This window comes from Haemaphysalis longicornis, unplaced genomic scaffold (genome assembly GCF_048455015.1).
Source record: "Haemaphysalis longicornis isolate Haplotype H1 unplaced genomic scaffold, Haemaphysalis longicornis Haplotype H1 scaffold_1, whole genome shotgun sequence".
Classification (NCBI taxonomy): Eukaryota; Metazoa; Arthropoda; class Arachnida; order Ixodida; family Ixodidae; genus Haemaphysalis; species Haemaphysalis longicornis.
The window spans coordinates 471,968,856-471,991,292 of NW_027526203.1; the positions used below are offsets into that span (position 1 = coordinate 471,968,856).

Below are 22,437 nucleotides of genomic sequence, written 5' to 3' on the forward strand. Positions count from 1 at the left end.
GGGGTTCAACTGTATCTCCAGCCATGAAAGTACTTATTGCTCTTGTAAATCGAATCAGCCGCGATTAATTTAACAACCTGCCCGTAGTGTCATCCTGAATACAGGCCAGAGCAGTCGATGTCACATTGGTACCGTCTTGCCATTAGTTTTTATGTGGTGTAATTGCATTTATAAAGGCATTCTAGGTGACAATTAAGTGGTCGTGACGAACATGTGGAGTGCAACGAGGGTCTTATTTCGTCATTCTGGATGAATGATGGAGAGAGGTCTTAAATTGGCCATTCTGCGTGTCCCAAAAACTCTTTGTTGTTGGATGTTATACGATTGGAAATCAACTCTGGCAGCTGCCTTCTAGATGTGCAGTGGTGGTGCCCCAGTGCGGAAGCTTATTCCACCGCGTTCTTCTTTGTCTGTGCAGGGTGAAAACGGCACTGCAGCAGTTCTCATGATCTTCAGATGCCACAGCTGCAACGGAGCCGCAGTGTTGGAGGAAAGCGGGCTCTCGGAGCCGGCAGTGTAAATCTTTCATTTGTCCGCGTTGGGAAACCGATTCACAGGAAGATGGCCTTATACAGTTGTTAGTGGGGGGGTGATTTATTTTCTAGCAAAATGGACGTCCATGGCACTGCTGGATCTTTGCACAGTGTACATTTTCTGCTTGATGCGGTTCTCCACGCTTCCCGAGTCTGCCGCCTTGGCCAGCATGGGCCTGCAAGGAGAAGAATGGCTGCACACGCCTAGGATAGACTACCAACTTAGCATTAAATTATGTACATACACTACAGCCGTGTGTCTCTCCCTCGCATCAGTGTCCTTTCTGCAAATGGCTGCACATTCTATACCATTGCATGCCAGCCGCCAGGCGTGGCCTGAGGGCCCCTGACTTCTCCTGCTTAGGCAACGGTGGCAAACAGCCTCAACTGGACAAGTGCTTTTATCAGTGACAAAACGCAACGAGCAACATAAAAACCTCAACACACACACACACACAAAAAGAAAGAGTTCCTGAAGCTTTGGGATTGTGCAAAACAAACAAAACTTCAAATTTTCCAAGTTGAAAATTTAAGATTTTGCATTCGGGTTTTGTTCCTGGTAGTACACTGACCTAATTCACAAAAGTGGGTTGCAACGTGATGCTCAAAAATGCATTGCATTGTAGCCACCTGAAAATAATGCAGTAATTCTTTAGCCTAAGATGAACAGGTCACATAGCATGCTGCTTCCCTACAACCCCTCAACCTTTAATAATTACCTCTCGTGTCACCACGACACATTCTCAGAGGGTGTAAGCGAGAGCATTGTATTGGTCCCATTTTGGTTTGGCCAGTTTAAAGGGGAAGACTGGTCTTAGAGCTATTTTTTTTTATTTACCAACCAATTTTAATGAAACTGCACTGCATTATAGAGTTTTTTGTGCTGATTTCAAAGCTGCCATTAGATTTTTTTGTAAGTTGATTATATTTTGAGTTAATGATTAATTGCCATTATTTTGGATCACAGTCACAAAAAAACCATGCCATACAGAATGGCAGTTACCACGTGGCTGAACAGACAAATGACTAAAGAATACAACGTAGGAAGAACTTTTTTGATTCAGCTATTCTTGGTCATTTTACACCACAGTGAACTGTGCTTCTCCCATGCTTTGCCAGAAATGGCTTGCAGGTGGTGCCATTTGAACACAATAATAATTTTCCAAAGCCTCCATTTGAAAAATTTGTTTCAAACATTGTATTCTCCACACATTTCGGTATCAGAAGCAAAATGAATTACAGTTGTACCTGCTTTGGGTGTCAAGGTATGTGAGGACGAAATGCTAGCTTTGCATTGCAAGAAAAGTGCCGTTTCACCATCGAATTCTGCGCTAACTGAGCTTTAGAGTGCACTTTAAAATGCTATTATAATATATTAACAACAAAATATGGTGCCTTTTGATGAGGAAATTCACAGACTGATATAAAAATGGCCGTGGAGGCTGAAAATGCCATTTTTCAGAAAACGCCTTTTTTGACCGTTTTTCGGCCCCAAAGACCCTACTGCCCCCTTAAAACACAATATTGCAGCAGTTTTTACAGTTGTAGCAGAAACATCTTTCCCAACAACAAAAGGGAATAGTCTTTTAAAAAGACCATGAAAACAATGTACAGTTCTTCGCTCCATTCAGGCTCTTTACCATTTTTATAAAGAACGACTACAGTGCAAAACCACATGAAAAATAAAAAAAGCTTTGGCGGCTCTAGGACTTGACTAGCAGTGCAAAAAGGGGGAAAATCATGCCCTATATTTTCTCAGAACAGCACCCATAGTTCGGGTGGGCTTCAAGTCGTCCAATTCTAGTCAGTCTTGTGGCCTGAAGCAAGAACAAAACACATGCTATGCTGCTTCTTGGCAGGACATTATTACCCCGTGAAAGGTTCTTTTTGGTTCAATCGGCATGTACAATCAATCGGTTTTTTTTTTTTTCGGCTGCTACATCATTGAAGCCCTTGGTATGCCACATTACTGTAAGGAAGCAGGTAATTTGGAGCCTGCCTCTTTAAAGGAGCCATGAAGACAAAATACAAGTTGGGTTTATTAGGAAGACTGCTTAGTCCAGATAACAGTGATACCAATATCATCGCAATCTTCAGACAAATAACGGAGATATTGAAGAAAACGTGTGAAGCAGTCGCGGCCCCCTAGCCAATTTCCCGCAACTTTTCTATGACGTCACGGAACCTTGTTTGTGTGATTGGCGGCCGCCTAACTGACCTATCGCGACAAGACATGACTGGACGTCTGTAATGGGGCCTCTAGTTCCATTTGACTGCATCACTTGAATGCTAACGTGCAGTTAAAGCACTGAATATTATGTTTTATTGTTGGCCCATATGACATCATTCTTGCTCATAACACGTCACTGTAGCGCAAAATTTGAATGTTTTTGAATACTTCTTGCTTTTTTTTCGTTAAAACATCTTTTGTGGCTGTAATGGAGCTGAGTGAGATGCTGAATTCTAGTTCTTTCAAATTAAACAAAGTTGTATTTTCTTAATGGAAACTGAAAGCGCAAATTAAATTCTTTGTCCGTGCCTAATTTGCGCTTTCAGTTTCCATTATGCATCACCAACAGGCCCAAACCATGACCCTTTTGTATTTTCTCTCCATGGCTCCTTTAAACACTAGAACCTGAGTGACGGCAGTGTTGAACAAAAGCTGCCCAATTTCTCACATGGTGCTAAGGCCAATTATGAGGTTTAACGCGCCGAACGCTTCACAAATGATGAGGCGCGTCTTAGTGGAAGGCTCCAGATAAATTTTGACCACCTGGGGATCGTGCGCCGAAATCTCGAACACATTGGTGTTTTCCCAACTGGTGCTAAGTTGTATATTTTGTACTCGTTCTTCATAGTTTATTTTTTAAGCATGTTTTTTTATTATGGTAGATTCTCAAAATGGTATCAGTGTAATGATGGACTTAGACTCCCTTTACAAAAAATGCTTAACAGATTATAGTCTAACAAGGTATAACACAGAATTGTAAAGGCAGAAATGTTACCCAACTGATTGACTCGCAAACTTATCCCTTTCACAATAGCCAGTTTAGACTTGCTGTCTTGTCAAAAAGATTTGGTATTTTACAGTACATCAGCGATTGTCCAGCACTGAATGATGCTTTATTCACTGAGAAATTAAACAATTTAAACCAATATTTCAATTCTACTGCTGCATCGCATGTTTCATGACATCAAATGACATATTGTGGGCAGGTACCTAAAATGAAAGCTAGTATGTAGACTGAGGCTGCTGCTATGGGCAAAGTTGCCCTTTTTGTTACCTCGCTTACCGTCCGCAATTTTAGATGGCGCAGCAATACTGCTTAAGTACCACAGTTCGCATACAGTTTGGTACTGACCGGACTCGTACCTGCCATATTTTTGTTACGGCTATAAGTAATCGTTTCGTGAAACACTGGTTATGACTTGGCAAACAGGGTCATGCCAGACAAGCCCGACGCGCCCAATGGTTGTGTTAGGCAGCGTCCTCTGTACTCACTGCTTCCATGTTTGCGTGCTTGTTTGTAACTTCTATGTTTACCCCCACCATTTTTACTGCTATAAAAAATAATATTGTGCACCAAATAACAATATGCACCTACTCCAAGCACAAACAGCCCAAATTTTAATTTACACTGGATTTTGTCGGCCTCAGCCCATTGCAACAAGTGGATTGCAACATACGTCCCTAGTTCAGTGTGGGAAAGCAGCTGGTGAGCCGCATGCCTACTCTCGGTTTTCCTCGTTATGTAGCTTGTTTGTGTGAAGGTCGCGCTAAAAATGGTGTCAGTGTTATTGTGACAAGGCAATCTGTCGAATGACTCAAACTTCCTTTTTCCCTTTACGGCCCCCCCTCACACGTAGATTGACCATCTGGGGGTCAAATTCTGCTGCAGATGCTGCACATGTGAAAACTGGACTCCGCCCCTTTCAGGTATTGAGGCCTTCAAGACAATTACGGGAGAAGTTCATCTGCAATGATTGGTTTCGAATGTGAGACATTCTTGGGCTTGGGAGAATGGCACGATGTTGCCTTACAGGCATCCACAAACATGGACCCCTGGCACCTTGATGCAGAAGAAGCTCAGCGGTGTGAGCATGCTGCATGTAATACTAGTGTGGGCAAAATGGCCAAAGATGCTTCACATTAGCAAATGCAAAGCAACAGGAAACGGTTGGGGCTGGTGAGCAAGGCGAGGAACTGTCACCATGATTGACTGTAGGGTTAACGCGCCGACGCAACGCAGGCGATGAGGCGCGCCGTAGTGGAGGGCTCCGGATTAATTTTGACCACCTGGGGGTCTTTAACGTGCGCCGAAATCTCGTACACACGGGCGTTTCTGCTTTTTGCCTCCATCAGAAAAGCGGCCGCCGCGGCCGGGAATCGAACCCGCGACCTCGTGCTCAGCAGCGCAACGCCTTAGCCACTGAACCACCGCGGCGGGTAACGGTCACCATGGGAATTGGCACAAACAAACAGGCCATGTTGTCTTTTATATACACGGGATTAAGTGGAAGCATGGAGCCCTGCCAACAACAAGTACAGAGGATTGCTGTGCACAACGGTAAGTGTGCCACATAAGAAGAAACCCCCGCCTATCCAGTGCTGGAGGACTATGGAATAATTTCAATCAAGTAGCTAATGTCGTCTGTCTACACACAGCCTGTGGAGTTGTCTAAGACAGCGCTACAGGCCTACACAGCATTTTGTGCTGTCTTCAAAAGGGTGCTTGTTTTTGTTTTTACCAGTACTGAAGGACGGACACTGCTCCTAAAACAGCTCCTTTTAATTTGCAAGTAAACTCCGTGAAACTTGCTGGTCTTGCTGCTTTTTTCCCACTGATTTCAAATGTGCCACTATTTTTTCAGCTCATCAATTAGTTCCCAAGGTAATTAGAGATAATTAGTCATTTTTGGAGGAACAATATAGTCACAGAACTGTAATGTTTATATTTTCCAATACTATGTACCCTGGTGGATGCAATAAGAGAATCGGTTTTTTTGATGCACCACTTGTTGCAACTAACTTTGCAGCTCATTAAACTTCAGTGGCACCACTGGCAAGGAACCATTTTGAATGCCCATTTCAAACACCAAAGTTCAATGAGTTGTAAAATTAGTTTCAAGCGGTGCAGCAAAAAATCGATTCTCTTATTGCATCCACTAGGGTTCCTAGTATTGGAAAATATAAACATTACAGTTCTGTAACCAGCATTATTTTGCCTATTGTTCCTCCATAAATGCCTAATTATCTCTACTTATCTTTGGAACTAATTGACCAGCTGAAAAAATAGTGGCACATTTTAAATCGGTGGAAAAGAAGCAGAAGACTGGCAAGTTTCACAGAGTTCACTTAAAAATTAAAAGAAATAGTTTTAAGAGCCGTGTCCCCCTTGCAAATGGCAGAAAATGAACCGGGCTCCTTGGGCGTAGCCGCAGACCCCTTTACCTGATAAACCCCTCTCCTGTATTCTTGTGGCAGTGCTTTTCCTCAGCAGCGTCGCTTTCGCGGTAACGGCTGACGAAGGTCTTGCGCTGCTCATCACGCCACTGGGCATTCTCCATCATCTCTCTGCGAGCTGCAGCTTTCTCCTCTTCACTCAGCGGTCTGTACAATGTAGAAGAACCAAGGCGGCCAAATGCATGGATTGCTTCAGGTGAGGAATGGGCCAGGTGTGACAAAAGCGTCCCGACTACAGAAGCAAACGGCCCTTCCTGGCACGTCAGCGTTGTCTTGAAAATGTACAATTTAATAACGCACTAGCGCGCATTTTGCTGTTCGGTGCAGCCAATTTTGAAGTTTCCCTTTAGTCATTATAATGCAAATATCTGAACTTCTGGGAACCGTGCCACTGCTAAAAAGCCCCATCCTCCCTCCATACACAACACAAACTTTAATTCGGTGAATGCATGTAATAGACTAATTACTACTGGAAATTAACCTTAGAATTATTAACCGGAAGAAAGGACATGAAGTTTGAATTGAAAAATACTTGGGAATAAAACTGTATCAAACATTGATAAAAATACAATATAAATCATGTATAAAAAAGCAATACAGTCGACTCCTGTTAATACAAAATCTACAGCACAAGAACAGCATTGTTACTAGTCCACACCACGTCTCCCTTCTTGATTTGGTTTAGAACCTCAACTTTCGTTGCCAAGCTGATCATATGACACGAGTTTCCACGATAGCTGAGACTTGCCGCTCTAAATCTAAGCATCTAAAAACATTTTTAGATGCTTCTTGAATGAGCTCTCGTTGTGCATAAATATGGTGACATCACAAACCATAATACCTGAAAGTGCGCGAGGCGTCTGCACCCGTTTTCACGTTTCTGGCATTTCTGCCTTACTGAACAACTACGAGTCGCGAGAATGGTGAATTTGGATTCCTGGTACCTTAATCTATCGATATAGGCCAATGTGTTTCCACCCTTTAGTGTCCCTTTAAACAGCAGAGCCCTGGCACGGCGCTGCCAAGCAGTCTTAACCCAGTCTTTGACGAGGGCACCACTCATCCACCCATTTTCGTGGGCTCGTACAACGACGTTTTTGGGGAAAACTTTCCCGGCTGGAAGAGGTTTCCGCTTAACAATAATGTACGGAGGCAGCTTCCACCTATCGGCCGTGCAACACAACATCACGGTGGTGCGCTGCTTATCATAGCCTTCAGTTTTGACTCGCTTTTTTTCACGTCCTTCTCATTCGCTATGTAGGCCCACAGGCATGTCAGAATACACCGGGACCTGATCAGTGTTATCGATCTGGCCTTGACTCTTGGCACAACCAATTGGTCGCTATTTAGGTCATCTCTGCTGGGCGGCTGATAGCTTCATTTTTTGAGCATTTACGAGATTAATTTATAGGTACTGCCCCAGAGACTGGTATATTCATTTTCTGGGGACGCCAATTTATCTATTTACACGAACTTCAGTGTCCCTTTCAGTGTCCCTCAGTGATGCCAACCCTAGGGATTTATCCCTAGATCTAGGGGTTTTTTGTCTCTTTTAAAGATTTGGCGTCTTTTTGTGAAATCTAGGGATTTTTTTAGAGTCTGTTGAAATGAAACGCTATGCAGCTTATAGCATCCTCGATTAACCGCACCGGTGCACACCGGGGCACACCGGTGCGCCTTTTCATCCTCGATAAACCGCACCGGTGTGCACCGTCCGTCCTCGATAAACCGGGGTGCACCGTCGCGGGGCAATTTTTGGTTGCACCGCCGCGCACCGAGAGAGTCGACGGTGCGCCGGCGTGCAGTCCCGAGATGCATCGCGGACGATGCCGGCGAAGGAGCTTTCCTCCGCCGTCTGCTGCAGCGACGGCGCCATCGCCGCACTCGTGTCAATGCGGACGGAGCTGTGTATTGTTGCTGACAAGGATGGCGTGCTTGTGAATTCATCGGGCAACGATGCGACAGTCTCCTAACGGGCGGTAACAACGGCCAGTGATTGTAAATGAGGACGCGAACTTTGTGTACTTCAAAGGCGGCTGCATGCATTGCCAGAAAGTTGGGGATTGACATTCGTTTCGTTCGATCGAATTATCATGAACTGTTACCGGAGTGCCTAGACGATGAAGACCTACTTGTTTTGCTGTAACGGAAGGGCGGAACAAAACAGGCACTCGCATTATGGCTCAAACGAAGATTAGAAGCAGCTTGTATGTAGCTGTTTAGTGGAAGCGGTGGCGGTACGTTGTTCCGCATGTGTGACGGATTTAAGTTGTGCGTACATATAATCATTGGCCTTCAATAAATACCACTTTCAAATAGCGCTGTGTCTCATTACAGTGCTGTATTGTTACTTGTGAACGTTTTTATGAGTTGATTTCTTAGATTAAGAGATGGCGCCTGGGTAGAACCGCCCCGTTTGTCCTCGATCAACGCTCCGTGCCGGTACGCACCGTCGTGGGGCACTGTGCACCGCGCCGGTTTTGGGGGCAACACCGGTGCGTGTTTATCGAGGACGCTATTAGTGACTGGTGTTGCTGAGTAACCACGCGTTTTCGACAATAAGTGACTGCAAAGAATGTAATTTTTTGCTAATTTCTATTTTTCATTTCTAACTTTCCTTCGCTATTTCTATTTTTTTTTTCATTTAAAACAGCATTGGTGTTGTGCAAGCCGAGAGAGGGCGACTGTGTTTCTGTAACGCGAGGTTCTCGCAGTAACAACCACGGAGCAAGATATTGCTCCGTGTTAACAACCCCTGAGGTGTGCTGTCGAAGGAACTTGTCCGAACTTGTCGTCGCGATTGACAACTTGTCTTCGCAAGTAAAGTGCAACTGTGGAAACACTGAGGTGTGCTGTACACTCGAAGGAACTTTTCCGAACTTGTCTTCACGAGTGACTACTTGGCTTCGCGAGTGAAAGTGCAATTGTGACTGAAAAAAATTAAAAAAATGCAATCTGGGGATTTTGTCTGCTATCTAGGGATTTTTGAGGGGTCATTCTAGGGATAAAGCGTTGCCTCAGGTTGGCATCACTGGGTGCCACTGTCCCTTCAGTCTGACGCGAGGCATTTTTAAGCCGGCAGTGTAATGGGGAGAAGGTGGTGTGGCAACGATGCATATATAGCTTGCACATGCTTGAGACTTGACCTGGAGCAATTACAGCAGCCAATTATTTGTCATCATCATCATCACCACCATGCGACACTTCAACCACTCTCTCTGCTTTTCCAAGCTTTCAGATCAGGAAAACAAACCTGCGCTTCTGGGAGACCTGAGGGGCTGGCTTGCTCTGCTCCTTGGGTTGCACCCTCACAGGAGGTGGCTGCCGCTCCCTTCGGTGGCTTTGGTCACCTCGAATCTGCAGCCAACAACTACTGTGAACTTACTGCAGTGCCACAATAGACCTGCGACACTTGTAAAAATATCTAGACTGATCACGGCCTCATTCCCTTCTGTGGCAAAGCTTCTTTGTTAGGGCATATTTTGATTACATGCTTTATCATGCAGTCTGCAATGCCAAGGTTGCTTTGAGACTGCACACTGTGCACGCACCAAGTCTCACAATACAGCTAGCCGTTTTTGCAGCAAAGCTTTCTATGCCGCACTCATGGCGACCATGCCATCAACAAAATGCAGTGCAAGAAAGTCAACTTTACACAATGGGTTTCACAAAACAATGATGGTGATAAGTGAAAACATATCAAGCACCTAAAGAAAAAAAAAATGCTCGAGTGGTCAGAATCGAACCTGGGTACTCCTGCTATGATGCTACCATTCCGACATGGTTGGTTATTTAATAAAAAGCGAAGCTTTCTGCGCCTCAGTGATGGACAGACGAGATCCACGGATTGAATGACACAATGGCACAAAGTCCAGCCCATCAACAATCAAGATGCACAACCCAACGACCGCGAACGAATTCCTCCCGAGAATGCTGAGCATTTCAACCATCACTGTGAAGTTTAGTTACATTGATTGATTAATTGATTGTAGGGTTTAACGCGCCGACGCAACGCAGGCGATGAAGCACCCCATAGTGGAGGGCTCCGGATTAATTATGACCACCCGGGGATCTTTAACATGCGCCGAAATCTCGAACACACGGGCGTTTTTGCTTCTCGCCTCCATCAGAAAAGCGGCCGCCGCAGCCGGGAATCAAACCCGCAACCTCGTGCTCAGCAGTACAATGCCTTATCCACTGAGCCACCGCGGCAGGCAAGTGTAGTTACATAAGCATCCCTGCCTATTCTTACAATTCATATTGTTGCCGCAATTGATACGATCTTTTTATGAGTGTTGTGGTGATGCTCAAGTATTCACAATTGTTCCTCTTTTACAGCATTAAACAAGGCGAATTGACAAAATAAAATGCTGCCATTGCACATTGTTGCATAACAAGACTTCAAAATGCCATGCTGGAAAAAGTCCGAGCCTCCTAGCACTGCGCCACTAATCTGGGCATTAAGAACTGCGGGGGGGTCCCTAAGACTTTATGAGTTTTCCGTCGGATGCCTGTCACCAGCCAATGTCCAACAACACAACAGTTTCTTGCTCAGGAATTTCAAGAAGCATTTAGCTGAGAAAAGCACCAACACCCTCGGCACCAATGCAACTCCTTGGCATCTAAATAAAGCACGCATTGAAATCCTATTAGCCAGGAGTTTTTACGCCCAAGTTTACACCATCTCCGACTAATCTGAACACACTCCACAGATCTGCATATGAATATCCCCTCATTATGTAAAAATTAGCGGCAGAATTTAGGCTGTGTGCAACAGCACGAAGTTGCAAGCTGCAGAGCAGCGGGTGAAATAAGCTTAAAGAGTTAGTGGGCACACTCACAATCAGTCCAAACTTGGGCCTTTCATTCTGCTGTCCGTTTTCTTCTCTGCAATTTTTCGTGCTGCTATCTGACTGGCTCGAGTCGTGCTTCTGTCTTTTGCTCTCCGACTGGGAGCTGCTCTTGATTGGGCGCTTGAGGGGTGCCTCGCGGGGGCCGTCGGACTCGGAGGAAGAGTCGTGCCTCTTCCTGGCTGGCTTCTCCTCGCGGCCTGTTCGAGTGCTCTTCTCCGAACGGTTTCCTCCGCGATGGACGTCCCTTCTGTGGTGCCTCCCTGCATCAGGCGAGCGGCTTCGGTGCCTGGTGGAGTGGTCTCTGTCGTCCCGCCTGTGGCTGCCGGCGTCTCGTCTCTCTGGCTCGATTCGGGCCTGCTTGGCAGGCTGGTCATCGCCAGAGCTGTTGCTGCTGGAAGAAGAACTGCGCGACTTCTTCTTGTGCTTCTTCTTTTTCTTCTTCTTGTGGGCTTTCTTTGAACTCTTTATGGACTGCTCGATCTGCAAAGGTAGCAAGTATTGCTCGTTAAGACTCGCAGAGGCCCTTTCGAGCAAAAGAAAATGTGCCGGCACAACATTTACGATGACGATTTTTATCAGGGAGGAGTTAAGGTTTAAGATTCCAAGTTCCTGTCCTCATTTAGTTTGGCTAATGATTCAAGTTAAGTTCAAATACTAGCATTTGGGTGTGGTTTTTCATTTTGATTTACTTATGGTGACATTGCAAATGTGAGAACCTTCAAGAAAGGACCATCTTGCACACCTATATTCAGTCCCCCCTTTTTTTTAATGGTTTTGGATCCAGCTAAACAGTTAAAATGCAGTTTTAGCGCTGGTTTTGTTTGACACCATTGGCAACATGCACATAATTGGTGGCTGAGCTTGTACTTCCTGGTACAGATGTGCTTTTTGACACAAACACATACTGGTGCATTTTTTCAAAACTGCGCCGGGGTAACTTAACTTTGACCGAACTTAATTTGTAATCAAACTTTGGTTTAGCTTCATCACATACATTAAGCACTTATTAGTTAGAAACGAAGCCTCATTGCCACTGCATCGAGGAATGGCCCAAAAAAAGGAAGTTATGCCCATTTTTTTATGGGAGGAAATTATAGGGCAGATTCATTGGTGTACACACTGCACCCTATTTGCGTGACAGTTTCCTGCCTTTATCGGTCACTGCCTTCACACCTATACATGCCAAGTTCCTCTGCAGGGCAAAAATTTTAATGAAGTCAATCACTGCAAGAAAATAGTTATGAAGGCCTTCAGACCTGTCTTTTAAGTTTGCACTTCCTGAAGACCAACAACAAATTCTCAGACCAGGCAATGGAATTCAAGTCAGGATGTGCGACCCACACTCATCAAAGATCCTTCTACGCCACGAGTCAGTGCACACACAGAGTGTGAAATGTGGTTTGGAAGCTTCAGCCCTCAACTCCACCTTCAAATGTCTTCCAAGCACGAAATGAAGGAAGCCTTGTAAGCTGATTTCGCAAGCTACGGCTGGCTATTTGGGTCACATGCTTCAGCCTGGCTGAAAATCACTGCCGCAGACAATAAAAGAAAAATTACAGGCCACAGACAGCTCCCACAAATGAGTAGGAAAAAGAATAACGCCCAATATAAACAACATCGCACAATCTAAAAAGGCTTTCCCTGGTCCATTCAAGGCATGCTCTAAAAATTTTGACGGTTTTACGGGCTAGGGCTACACCTCGGCTAAGATATGCCATGATGGAGGGCTACAAACTATTTTAAACCACCTGAGATCTTTAAGTAGTATTTCACATCTAATGAAAGTCAAGATAGTTGGCATGGTTGTATTCTTCAAACAGCACTAAGACGATGGGACCAAAGGAGGAAGGACAAACACCAGCGCCTGTGTTTGTCCTTCCTTCTTTGTCCCTGTCATCTTAGCACTGTTTGAAGAAAGTAATATTTGTTTGGAGATTACTTGGTTAAGTTTTTTTGTCCTGTGTAATAAAGTCAACTTGTGCTAAAGTAACTGGTCTTCAATCGGCTCGCTTGCTCACTATCATTGACCGCCTATTTGTATAAAAAAAGGCAATAGCAGTAACCGCATGCAGTTAATTTGCGGTAAAGTCACAATGTGCAGTGAACTCGCCAGTGAGCGAATCACTAACCACGACAGTCACACACAACGAAAGTGGTACATTCCTGATGATGCAAAAAAGCACATGCGGCTGAAGGCCGCGTTTTCTTCGTGACGTGGACAAACAAATGCACCCCTGGCCAGCCGTGAGGCAGCAGTGCGGCTTTGCTAGACCTGGCGAGCAGCAGAACATTACAGATCAGCCACCCGGATATGCCGACGCACTCTTGCTATCTGCGGCACATCTCCTCATAGATCACGCGGGCACAGCGCTGCCCAGTCTGGCCACCACTTGCACGCCCCACGGGTGCAAGGGGCGCCTGCACACCGTGTACTTCATGTAGGGTGCGATTGGGCACGGTGCAGTGTGGTTTCCTGTGCAACCTTGATCTACGTCTCAATTCCTCCGATCCTCCGTTCACGGCAGCTGAAGCATTACCCCTGCTGTTCCAGCATGCTTGCTGTAGTCTAGACATCTCTCCGTACCAACCGGGCAGTGCTGCACAGAGCATCAAGAGGCTCACCATTTCTCTCAGGTGCTTCATCTTGACAGGGTTGCTCAACAAGGTTTTCTTCGTCTTCATTTCCTGTTTCCTGCATACACAAAAAGATGAAGCTTTGCTAGAAGTGTTCCAAAAAACTCTCATTCCTATATGAAGGTATACAGAAACACTATTATTTTCACTCTGAAATCTTTTGATAGCTTAATACAGCCACTACTGGGTGAATGCACTAACAGGCAATTAGCCAGTAAGACGTCAGCAGTTCAAAGGGCTGGTGTTTCACATTTTTTGCATGATGGTGGTAAGCACCCAGTGAAACTACAGATATAAGCCATGTATTTGGGAGAGGGACACCTTAGTTTGGATTACTGAGTTCTCAGCATGCCAAGGGCCTAAAAAATAGCGTCCTTTTCTGTAGTATGGTTGATGCTGGGAATCCTTACCATCAAGCGCTGCTATTCTGTGCACATTGATATGCCGCTTGCATGCTTAGGATTCACTGTGATGCCACAGAAAACATAACACCTGCCATTCATCTCGCCAAACGGCAGGTTATATGGGGACCCGTTTCTGCTGTATTCTGCTTCTCAGGGAAAGGTCCGGCTACTGCCACGACAGTAGGATGCAACACAAAATCACAGAGGTGATGAAAAGCTCCTGTTCCACCACCACGCACGACGGTAAAGGAAAGTGCTATCCTTTTCCCTCTCCCTTTGCAGACATTTGTGGCCAGTAACATTACTGGATACACGGGATGTCTCTCGGGACACAAAGTAGCCCCCAAATCCTGCATGTTACTTGTCTGGCCGAGCGTTGAAATGCTGCTGGCCCATTTTCACTGATGCATTCACTGCCATTGGCCTGGGCCACAAAAACACTTTTTTTGCCCTTTTAAATTCTGAATTCCGTACCTGCTTGCGAAATTCCCAGTAAACATGGCCATGAAATGCCGGACCTAGTTAGCTCCTTACCAGACTACTACTGACGGTGATCCAGGGCTTTAATGTTTATGATAATGGACATTAAACCATGCAAAGACTTTTGAACTTAAATTTTATTTTAACAGGACTGTAACAAAAATGTCCAAACATGTAGCTTGTATTATATGCTAGTTAGTAGCTCAACAGCCCATTGTAGCCGACAACTGAGGCTAGTAAAAAGGCGAAGCACATTCGTCGCCCTTTACTTAATCTCGGAATGAAAAATGCATCTGTCGTTGTTACTACTGCTTATAAAAGGCACACAAGAGGCAAAACTGCAAGTGTTCCAACTTTGACAAAGTGTAATTACCTTGCATGTTTTTTGGAAGCTGCCCACGTAATAACTAGCATTTTTGGATGACCTTCTTGCCTTGTTTTATCTAACCCCACAAGGCACAAGCTATCTCTAACCAGTGCAATTACATGACTTTATGCATTGTATATTCCCATTCATAAACTAATTCCATCAATAACATCAATCCATCAATATTTGTTTGAAAGAGTAAAAACATTCATTGGGAAATTCAACTCTGCAGCTTTTGTGTTTTACGTCAGATCAAAAGCGCAACTTAATTTAGCAAGTTGAATAACTGTTGCAGTGGCTGCCACATGACAAGTGTTTTTGCACCTGTACCTACTGATGGAGGTTGGCTATGCTGAAGCATGTTGTATTGCAAACACAGTAAGTACACATAAAGAGGGAAAAATGTGTGTCCCTCTCACTTTTTGTAGTTCCCTTTGCAAAAATGGAGGGTGTCCACCCCCCATTATTTATTTAAAAAACACTGTCAATTCCTCAAGGGGATTACTACAAGAGCAGGTGAATGGATACAACCTTGGTAACAATATCCACATCAATATCATATGTGACTAATTATGAAGAATTTAGGGTAACTACAGCATAACGAAGCAACACTGCCTCCGTACAAATGTGCATGCAGGATACACCTGCACGCAATGAAAATACACGTTAGAACACAAACTTTTCAAAATATGATTGGTGCAACACTTAAGTGTCTAAAGCATTTCAGTACCACGTAGTTTGCAGAAAGAATAAACAGCAGAATGCATAATCGTAGCTAACAAAAGTTCACCTTTTTGTGGTGAAGGGCGAGGTAAAGATAAAAAAAAAAAAGACAATCAATTTAGTTTTATTCTGCAGCAAAGCACTGCGTGGGCCTTTAAATGTGTAACCATGCGTAACAGTAACAAGGGTGCGAACACGCAGTAAATTTACAACCACTACATCAACTAGAATTGCTGCAATAGATTGTGTGCACAATGTATTTGAGCAAAAGATAAAGGTCACGGAGTTGAATTGTGCAATACATATCGTATTTGAGTAAAAGATAAAGGTCACAGAGTTGAATTGTGCAATACATATCATATGTGCCACAGGCGCATTGACAGATACAGTCAAACCTGTTTATAGCGAATTGCAATATGCACCGTGATTAGTTCGATATAGCCAAACCCACCTATAACGAACTTATCGTTACAAGTTCGCAATTCGCGGGAGCCCCCCTCCCCCTCCCCAACTCCACCATCCCCTTATGCAAAAACGAACACAGTAAAGTAGCCGTTACCACACCCAAAATAATCCGTTTATTGCAAGTATTAAAGCTACTTTCCGCCTGAACTGCCTACTTTGCAAAGAAAAAAATCAGTGATTTTTGTTTTCACTTTCGTTTTGGCGGCTTCAACTAGCATAGCATTCTCTACACGAAACATTATTTGCACCAGTTCGAGTCCGCGTACTCCAAAATCTAAGAAGCACTGGCGGAGCACATTGACTGCCGAAAGCGCTTCATTATAAGCGTCGGACGGCTTTCACTCGCGACATCATCGGGAATGTGGGGGAGCTCTTCCCACAGTTCACCGATGCTGCTGTCTTGGTCCGGACTCGCTGACTGCGCGGGTTCCGTCGCGAGTCCCGTGCGTCGGAAACAGTTACGGAAAGTGTCGGGCGTCATGTCGCTCCGTGCGAGGCGCAATGTCTAAGTCGCAACTCTTTGCTCCGTGGTCGCGGCCAACCCACATCTCAATGATGATGATTGTGGGGTTTAACGCGCCGACGCAGCGCAGGCGATGAGGCGCGCCGTAGTGGAGGGCTACGGATTAATTTTGACCACCTGGGGATCTTTAACGTGCGCCGAAATCTCGTACACACGGGCGTTTTCGCTTTTCGCCTCCATCAGAAAAGCGGCCGCCGCGGCCGGGAATCGAACCCGCGACCTCGTGCTCAGCAGCGCAACGCCTTAGCCACTGAGCCACCGCGGCGGGTCCCACATCTCAATCGTCGCTCCGAGACCATGCATTTCGGCGGCCATTCTAGGCGCGCAGAGTTCGATTATCGGATGTGAACTTCGTTATAAGGAATATGTTTTCCATATATTTCCGTAACTGAGTTATTTTTGTTCGATATATAGCATAATTCGCTCTATCCGGGTTCGTTATAGCCGGGTTTGGCTGTAGTAGTTTTATAGTATAGGTGCACATTGACGCCCAAAGTGTTTCTCGCCATTAGCCAAATGGCTGCGTTTCGAAGGACGCGCACCTGATGGCAAACAGTGGATCCTCTCGTATCTTGTTTTCCAAGTCTACGGCAGCATTGGTCGGTGCCATGACAAAAATAGAGCCGGGTTCTTGATCTGCAAACGCGGGAGAATTGAGCTGGCACATGAAACTGAGCAAAACAAACGGGCAGACTTGATACCTTCGTTCTTGTCCTGCACCCCCTCTTCCTCTTTCTTCATGATCTCGAAGTTCTTATCCACCTTGCGACCAAGCAGGTACTGTTCCCTGTCCACCAGTCCTGCGACTCCCTGGTACATCCAGTCCAGTCGCTCTTCCCGCTTCCTGCAGTGCGGACCGGGGGTTAGCAGCAAAAGCAAGACAGTTGCTTCTTCAGTACTCACTTGACGACACCTTTCTTTTCGGCATACTGGCGCATTTCTTGCTTATTGCGCTCTTCTTGAAGCTCTTTTTGCAACTGCTCGATTTTCGCCTTCTCCTGATCGCGCATCTGCTCTGCCTTCCACACCCTCTCGATGTTCCGCAGTGTAGAGGGGTGCCATGATTTCTTCAAATTCTGCAGCAGAAAACAGTGATAAGTAGAACACTGTGAACCGAACTCTTCTTGGGTTAAAGCACATTACACATAAAAATGAGCAAACGCTTGGGAGTATGCATCATGTTCAAGAGGGACGACTTACCAAGTCGCCACCACCCATGGTGGCTGCTCGAGTAACGCTCGGCTGTCACTTGTAAAGATCACGAAAGTCCCTGCCCGCAGCTCGCTGTGGCCATTTCTTGCTTGGCGAGCTCTATTTCGGAGCAGCAGGCACAGTTACTGCAGCCTCGCCTCGATGTAAACACGACGCACGACGTTACGATACGACGTTCTGTGACACGACCGAATCACCGAATCGGACCGATGCCGCTGTCGATGCCACCGCCGCGATAGCAACCGTTTGCGGCGACGACGACGCCAGCGACGCGCGACGACAGAGCCTGACAGAGCTGCTCTGGCTGCTCTGCTTGGTCGGTTTGCCATTTGCCAGTTTTGGCGCAAGCAGCCGCTCGGTTGAGCTGGCGGTGGTCTCCGGGTCAACGAGGCTAGGGAGCCACTCGGCTGAGCTGTCGACAACATGCCGTTGTGGTCGCCGCGGTAGTTTCATGGTCGCGCCTTGAGTCCATGCAGGAAGGCGTGTCCCTGCACCGCGATGTCTCTCTCCGTGAGCAGTAAAAACTGGAAGCCCTCGACAAAAGAAGGTAAACACTTGTTTGTCCTCGTATCTCTCAACTGGTCGCTATTATCGCCTTTTATCTGTATTGACATTAGGCCTAGAGAAGAGCCCGACTATCTGTTGGCAAACAAATCGCGCATCCAATCGCCAAGTGGACTCAAGTTTTGTACTCCGAACTAATGGTGGGCTTGGTTTTTTTTGCGTAACTCCTGGATATCCGAATTACTTTGATATTGTTGCACATTAAACTCGTTTTCCCGCAACATCGGCATCTAACGAACGGCGTCTGTGGAGTCTGTACGAAAAGGCTACCGGGTTCGAGTTGATGACCTGTTGTGCTTTAACTTTCGCTGAATTCAGTTTTACCAGTTTTACAAAATGTACTCTGCTTGAGCGTGCAATGGATTAACTTGGGAAATTTACCCTGATCATCTAGTTAGCCGGGGTGTTCGCGTGAAGGATGTTTTTTTGAGCCCACACACGAACAGCTGTGGCGCGTTCCCGGTTTGCTGCACTGGGGCTCTGCACGAGCCGGAAAATCTCTATAACCGCGGACGCTGAGAGCGTTCATTTTGAGGCTAAATGCGCACTCGGTTACGGAAGTGCAGGCCGTACGATCGTTTCCGAGCCACGGTCACGTCGGTGCTCACCGGCGCCCGTTGACGATCGTACGACAGGCTCGGCCGTGTCAGCTGCTGCCGCTGTTTAGGCAGGCTGTTCAGAGCCTTTCGCTCCGCTTTTATAAGTACTTCTCGTTGCCGAAAACACTCGCTGGGGTCAGCAAAAGTAATTTTGGGGGCATTTGTGCGACGCGGTGCGCGGAAACGTGCGCCTTGTTTTCCGGTACCACGATGGTGCATTTGTGTGGTCTGTTAACAAACGCTCAATTCACTGTCGTCGAAGTGAAACGGACCTTGGGTGGGGGTACCTTATATGCCATATCTGACGCTTGAAAAAGTGTTTCAAGCCTGAGATATAGCGTGGGGCTGCATGGCCCACCACGACGTGTCAATAGTGCCCTTGTTTCGCGCCTTTGAAAATTGTGCAAGCGCGAGTGTGCCCTCTTCAACACCTGGTGAAAAGTGCTAAATAATACCTCAAAAGCTGGTGCCTATTATTCGAATATGCCCTGACCGCGTTGCCGAGTGATAATTGACACATTTTGAGTTCAGTCTGCAGAAAAAAAAAAAAAAAAAAACCTGTACACGCTTTCGTGCTTGTTGTCGTGTCCCATATTGATAAAAGTTCTTTGTCTTACTTGAACTAATAAATTACAAATGTCTTGCCTTTAGTCCTTACCCTTCGTAAGGCGCACAACTTCCACTCGTTGTATGGGCACTTGTTTTTCTTGCAACGCGATGTTTGTAGCCAAGGTAACGCAGTGGTTTTAGAAAAGACTTTTTCTTGCCTGGTTGTCGTGACATTAGACCACAGTCGTATGTACTTTATAGTCACCGTAATCACAATGGGATAAGAACGTTCAACTTCAATTATGCTGACCCATTTCCCGTACACCCAAATAGTGGATTGATCTGATCAACTAAGTTTTCGTTGAATTAGCAAAAGTTCAGATGTCAGAAGGACCTTGAAATATGTCAGGGCAGCTAGCTTCCATCCATGCCCAAGAAATGACTGCTTTTGGTCCCCTCAAACTCTATAATTACTTTCTACTCTGTGGTTCACAAAAGCACATGATAGGCTAGTCCAACTAACTAAATGTAAACTGCAAGTGGCAGAGTTCAAAGGGGGTCGGCCGAGGTTAGACATGCATGTCTTTTTCACCCATTTTATATTTTATCATGCATGCAGGATCGGTAAATTAAAAAAAATAAAAGCAGCGCATTTTGCTATTGTTTAACTAAAAAGCTTGGGTCTACTGCAAATTGTTTACTGAGAAGTATTGGTTGGATACGCAGCCTTATGTTACATTTCACGTTGTTTCATGCGAAGCTATCTGGGATGAACTTGGCACCTCGATACACTTTCTGTCGGTGCGCGAAAAAGGCTGCTCGCACGAGTCTACAAGAATGGTGATTGCGTCAGTTCAGCTTCCTTGAAGTGAAATGCGATGTCTGTTTCAGGCATTTGGGGCGCACGCCTGAAGCAACTTACGGGCACCATGGGGGAGAGGAATTCTCTGAAATTGCTGCTCTCGTGTTCCATTTGAGTGGGCGGAAATGCTTCTGCATGTACCCCGTTCAGCCAGAAATGCAGATGTGTATGACAGGCGTAATTGTTACTTCGCTGGCATGGAAGCCGGAGGTACAGGCCATGTGTTCCGTGCATTTGGCCTTGCATGTGTTTGCTCTTCATTTGCCTTCCTGCATAAGTTCATAGGGTAACAGTGAAACAAACAATCTCGACATTGTTGCATACAGTGCGTAGCAAACATTAGGCATTGCGGGGAGTGTTATGCTGCAAAACATTCCAACAGTGGATTTTCAAAAGGAAACACAGTTACACCTCCAGCATGTTTTGAGGTCTTTGAGTATTTATGACCGTGAATTTTTTTATCATTGCCTCGTTTTATTAGAACGAAGAAAACTTCATTTTAAAGGAGCCTTTAAGTATAAAAGCAAACTGACATATCGGTAGATTAGATCGGTAGAATATATACAACTTATAGTGGCAATGGTAAACATTTTTGCCCCTTTCCTTTGAAAGCCTTTTTTTGTGTGCACGTACGAACTCATTGTGAACTGTCTAAAAAGAGGAAATAAAAACTTGCAGTTCTAGGAAGCATAGCCGTTCTCCAAGCAGCGGCTATGCTTCCTAGCAAAACGAGGGGGTGCCCTTTTGTTTGTTTCGCCCGAGGCTACTGCCAAGAATGGCGGACCGGCAGCCCACACATGCGCAGATCGCTACTGGAAAAAGGTCCATTCTTGAGAAGTACGCATAACTGCCCAAAAACGTCCTACGAACTGGAAACGCCTTGAGCGGTGAAGGTACCAACAGAGGGCGGTCAGGAGGCTTCTGGTGGTCGCTAGCGAGCGGAATGAGCTTCGGAGGTCCTGTCCAGAGGGCTGGTCAAGTCAAGACGGGTGCGTCCGCAAAATTCAGCAGAAAGGTCAAAAGCAGATCAGATCAGAAGGTCCAACTGTACACTACAATATGTGACCAGGACACGTAGTGTCGTGTTTCTGCACAACGAACCGTCGCCTTTCAAATTTCGGAAAGTTTAGTGCCAAATTAAAATGATTTCCGCCAATTTGTTTATAAATTGCTTGTGGTTACCTGAATATGTGAAACGCTAGCTTTTATATGAGCTAGAGAACATACACTCAACAAAACTTGGTTTTCTGTCCCTTTAATCGCGTGGGCCATAAAGTAGTAACTCCCATAGGAATGCTAACAGGTGAGTGCCTCTTTTAAAGGAGCCATGAAGACAAAATACAAGTTGGGTTTATTAGGAAGACTGCTTAGTCCAGATAACAATGATACCAATATCATCGCAATCTTCAGACAAATAACGGAGATATTGAAGAAAACGTCTGAAGCAGTCGCGACCCCCTAGCCAATTTCCCGCAACTTATCTTTGACGTCACGGAACCTTGTTTGTGTGATTCGCAGCCGCCTAACTGACCTGTCACGACGACACATGACTGGACGTCTGTAATGGGGCCTCTAGTTCCATCTGAGTGCATCACTTGAATGCTAACGTGCAGTTAACGCACTGAAAATTGTTTTATTGTTGGCCCGTATGACGCCATTCTTGCTGATAACACGTCACTGTGGCGCAAAATTCGAAAGTTTTTAAATAATTCTTGCATTTTTTTTTTCGTTAAAAAAAAACATCTTTTGGGGCTGTAATCGAGCTGAGTGAGATACTGAATCCTAGTTCTTTCAAATTAAACGAAGTTGGGCAGACTGGTCTTTGAGCTATTTTTTTTTACTAACCAATTTTAATGAAATTGCACAGCATTATAAAGTTTTTTGTGTTGATTTCAAATCTGCAATTAGATTTTTTGCAAGGTGATTATTTTTTATACGATTTACAATTGCCATTATTTTGGGTCACAATTACAAAATAACCACTCCATGCAGAGTGGTGATTACCCTGTGGCTAGGCAGAAAAATGCCTAAAGAATACAACATTGCAAGAATTTTTTTATTTATCTATTTAGGACATGTTACTATACACTGAACTTCACTTCTCCTGCGCTCTGCCAAAAATGGCTCGCAGAGGTGTCAATTGAACAATAATAATTTTCCAAAGCCTCCATTTAAAAAATTTGTTTCTAACATATTCTGCACACA

The 22,437-nt window shown here is 45.3% G+C and overlaps 3 protein-coding genes across 9 annotated transcripts in view; 2 read left to right on the plus strand and 1 right to left on the minus strand.

Moving 5' to 3' along the window:
- LOC144156261 (armadillo repeat-containing protein 8-like) overlaps window positions 1-784 on the plus strand; it is a 47,244-nt gene extending 46,460 nt beyond the window's left edge. For all 4 annotated transcript variants that reach the window (XM_077688184.1, XM_077688185.1, XM_077688186.1 and 1 more), the window contains one exon: window positions 419-784. In XM_077688184.1, coding sequence (XP_077544310.1) covers window positions 419-449 — 31 coding nt within the window. In that variant the 3' untranslated portion in view covers window positions 450-784. The remainder of the gene's footprint in view (window positions 1-418) is intronic.
- Cwc25 (CWC25 spliceosome associated protein homolog) lies at window positions 585-17,884 on the minus strand. The gene is made up of 9 exons (XM_077688190.1): window positions 17,647-17,884; window positions 17,350-17,522; window positions 17,148-17,290; window positions 16,989-17,082; window positions 13,473-13,542; window positions 10,839-11,330; window positions 9,251-9,354; window positions 5,986-6,144; window positions 585-709 (listed from the first exon to the last, which is right to left on the minus strand). Exons 1-9 carry the CDS (start codon window positions 17,662-17,664, stop codon window positions 595-597), a joined length of 1,368 nt encoding a protein of 455 aa, XP_077544316.1. The 5' UTR covers window positions 17,665-17,884; the 3' UTR covers window positions 585-594.
- Window positions 17,885-17,954: 70 nt separating this feature from the next.
- LOC144156262 (cyclin-dependent kinase 14-like) overlaps window positions 17,955-22,437 on the plus strand; it is a 172,319-nt gene continuing 167,836 nt past the window's right edge. For all 4 annotated transcript variants that reach the window (XR_013319731.1, XR_013319730.1, XM_077688189.1 and 1 more), the window contains exon 1: window positions 17,955-18,205. Coding sequence is in view for 1 of the 4 variants with exons in the window: in XM_077688188.1 (XP_077544314.1) it covers window positions 18,157-18,205 (49 nt within the window). In the remaining 3 variants the exon portion in view is untranslated. The remainder of the gene's footprint in view (window positions 18,206-22,437) is intronic.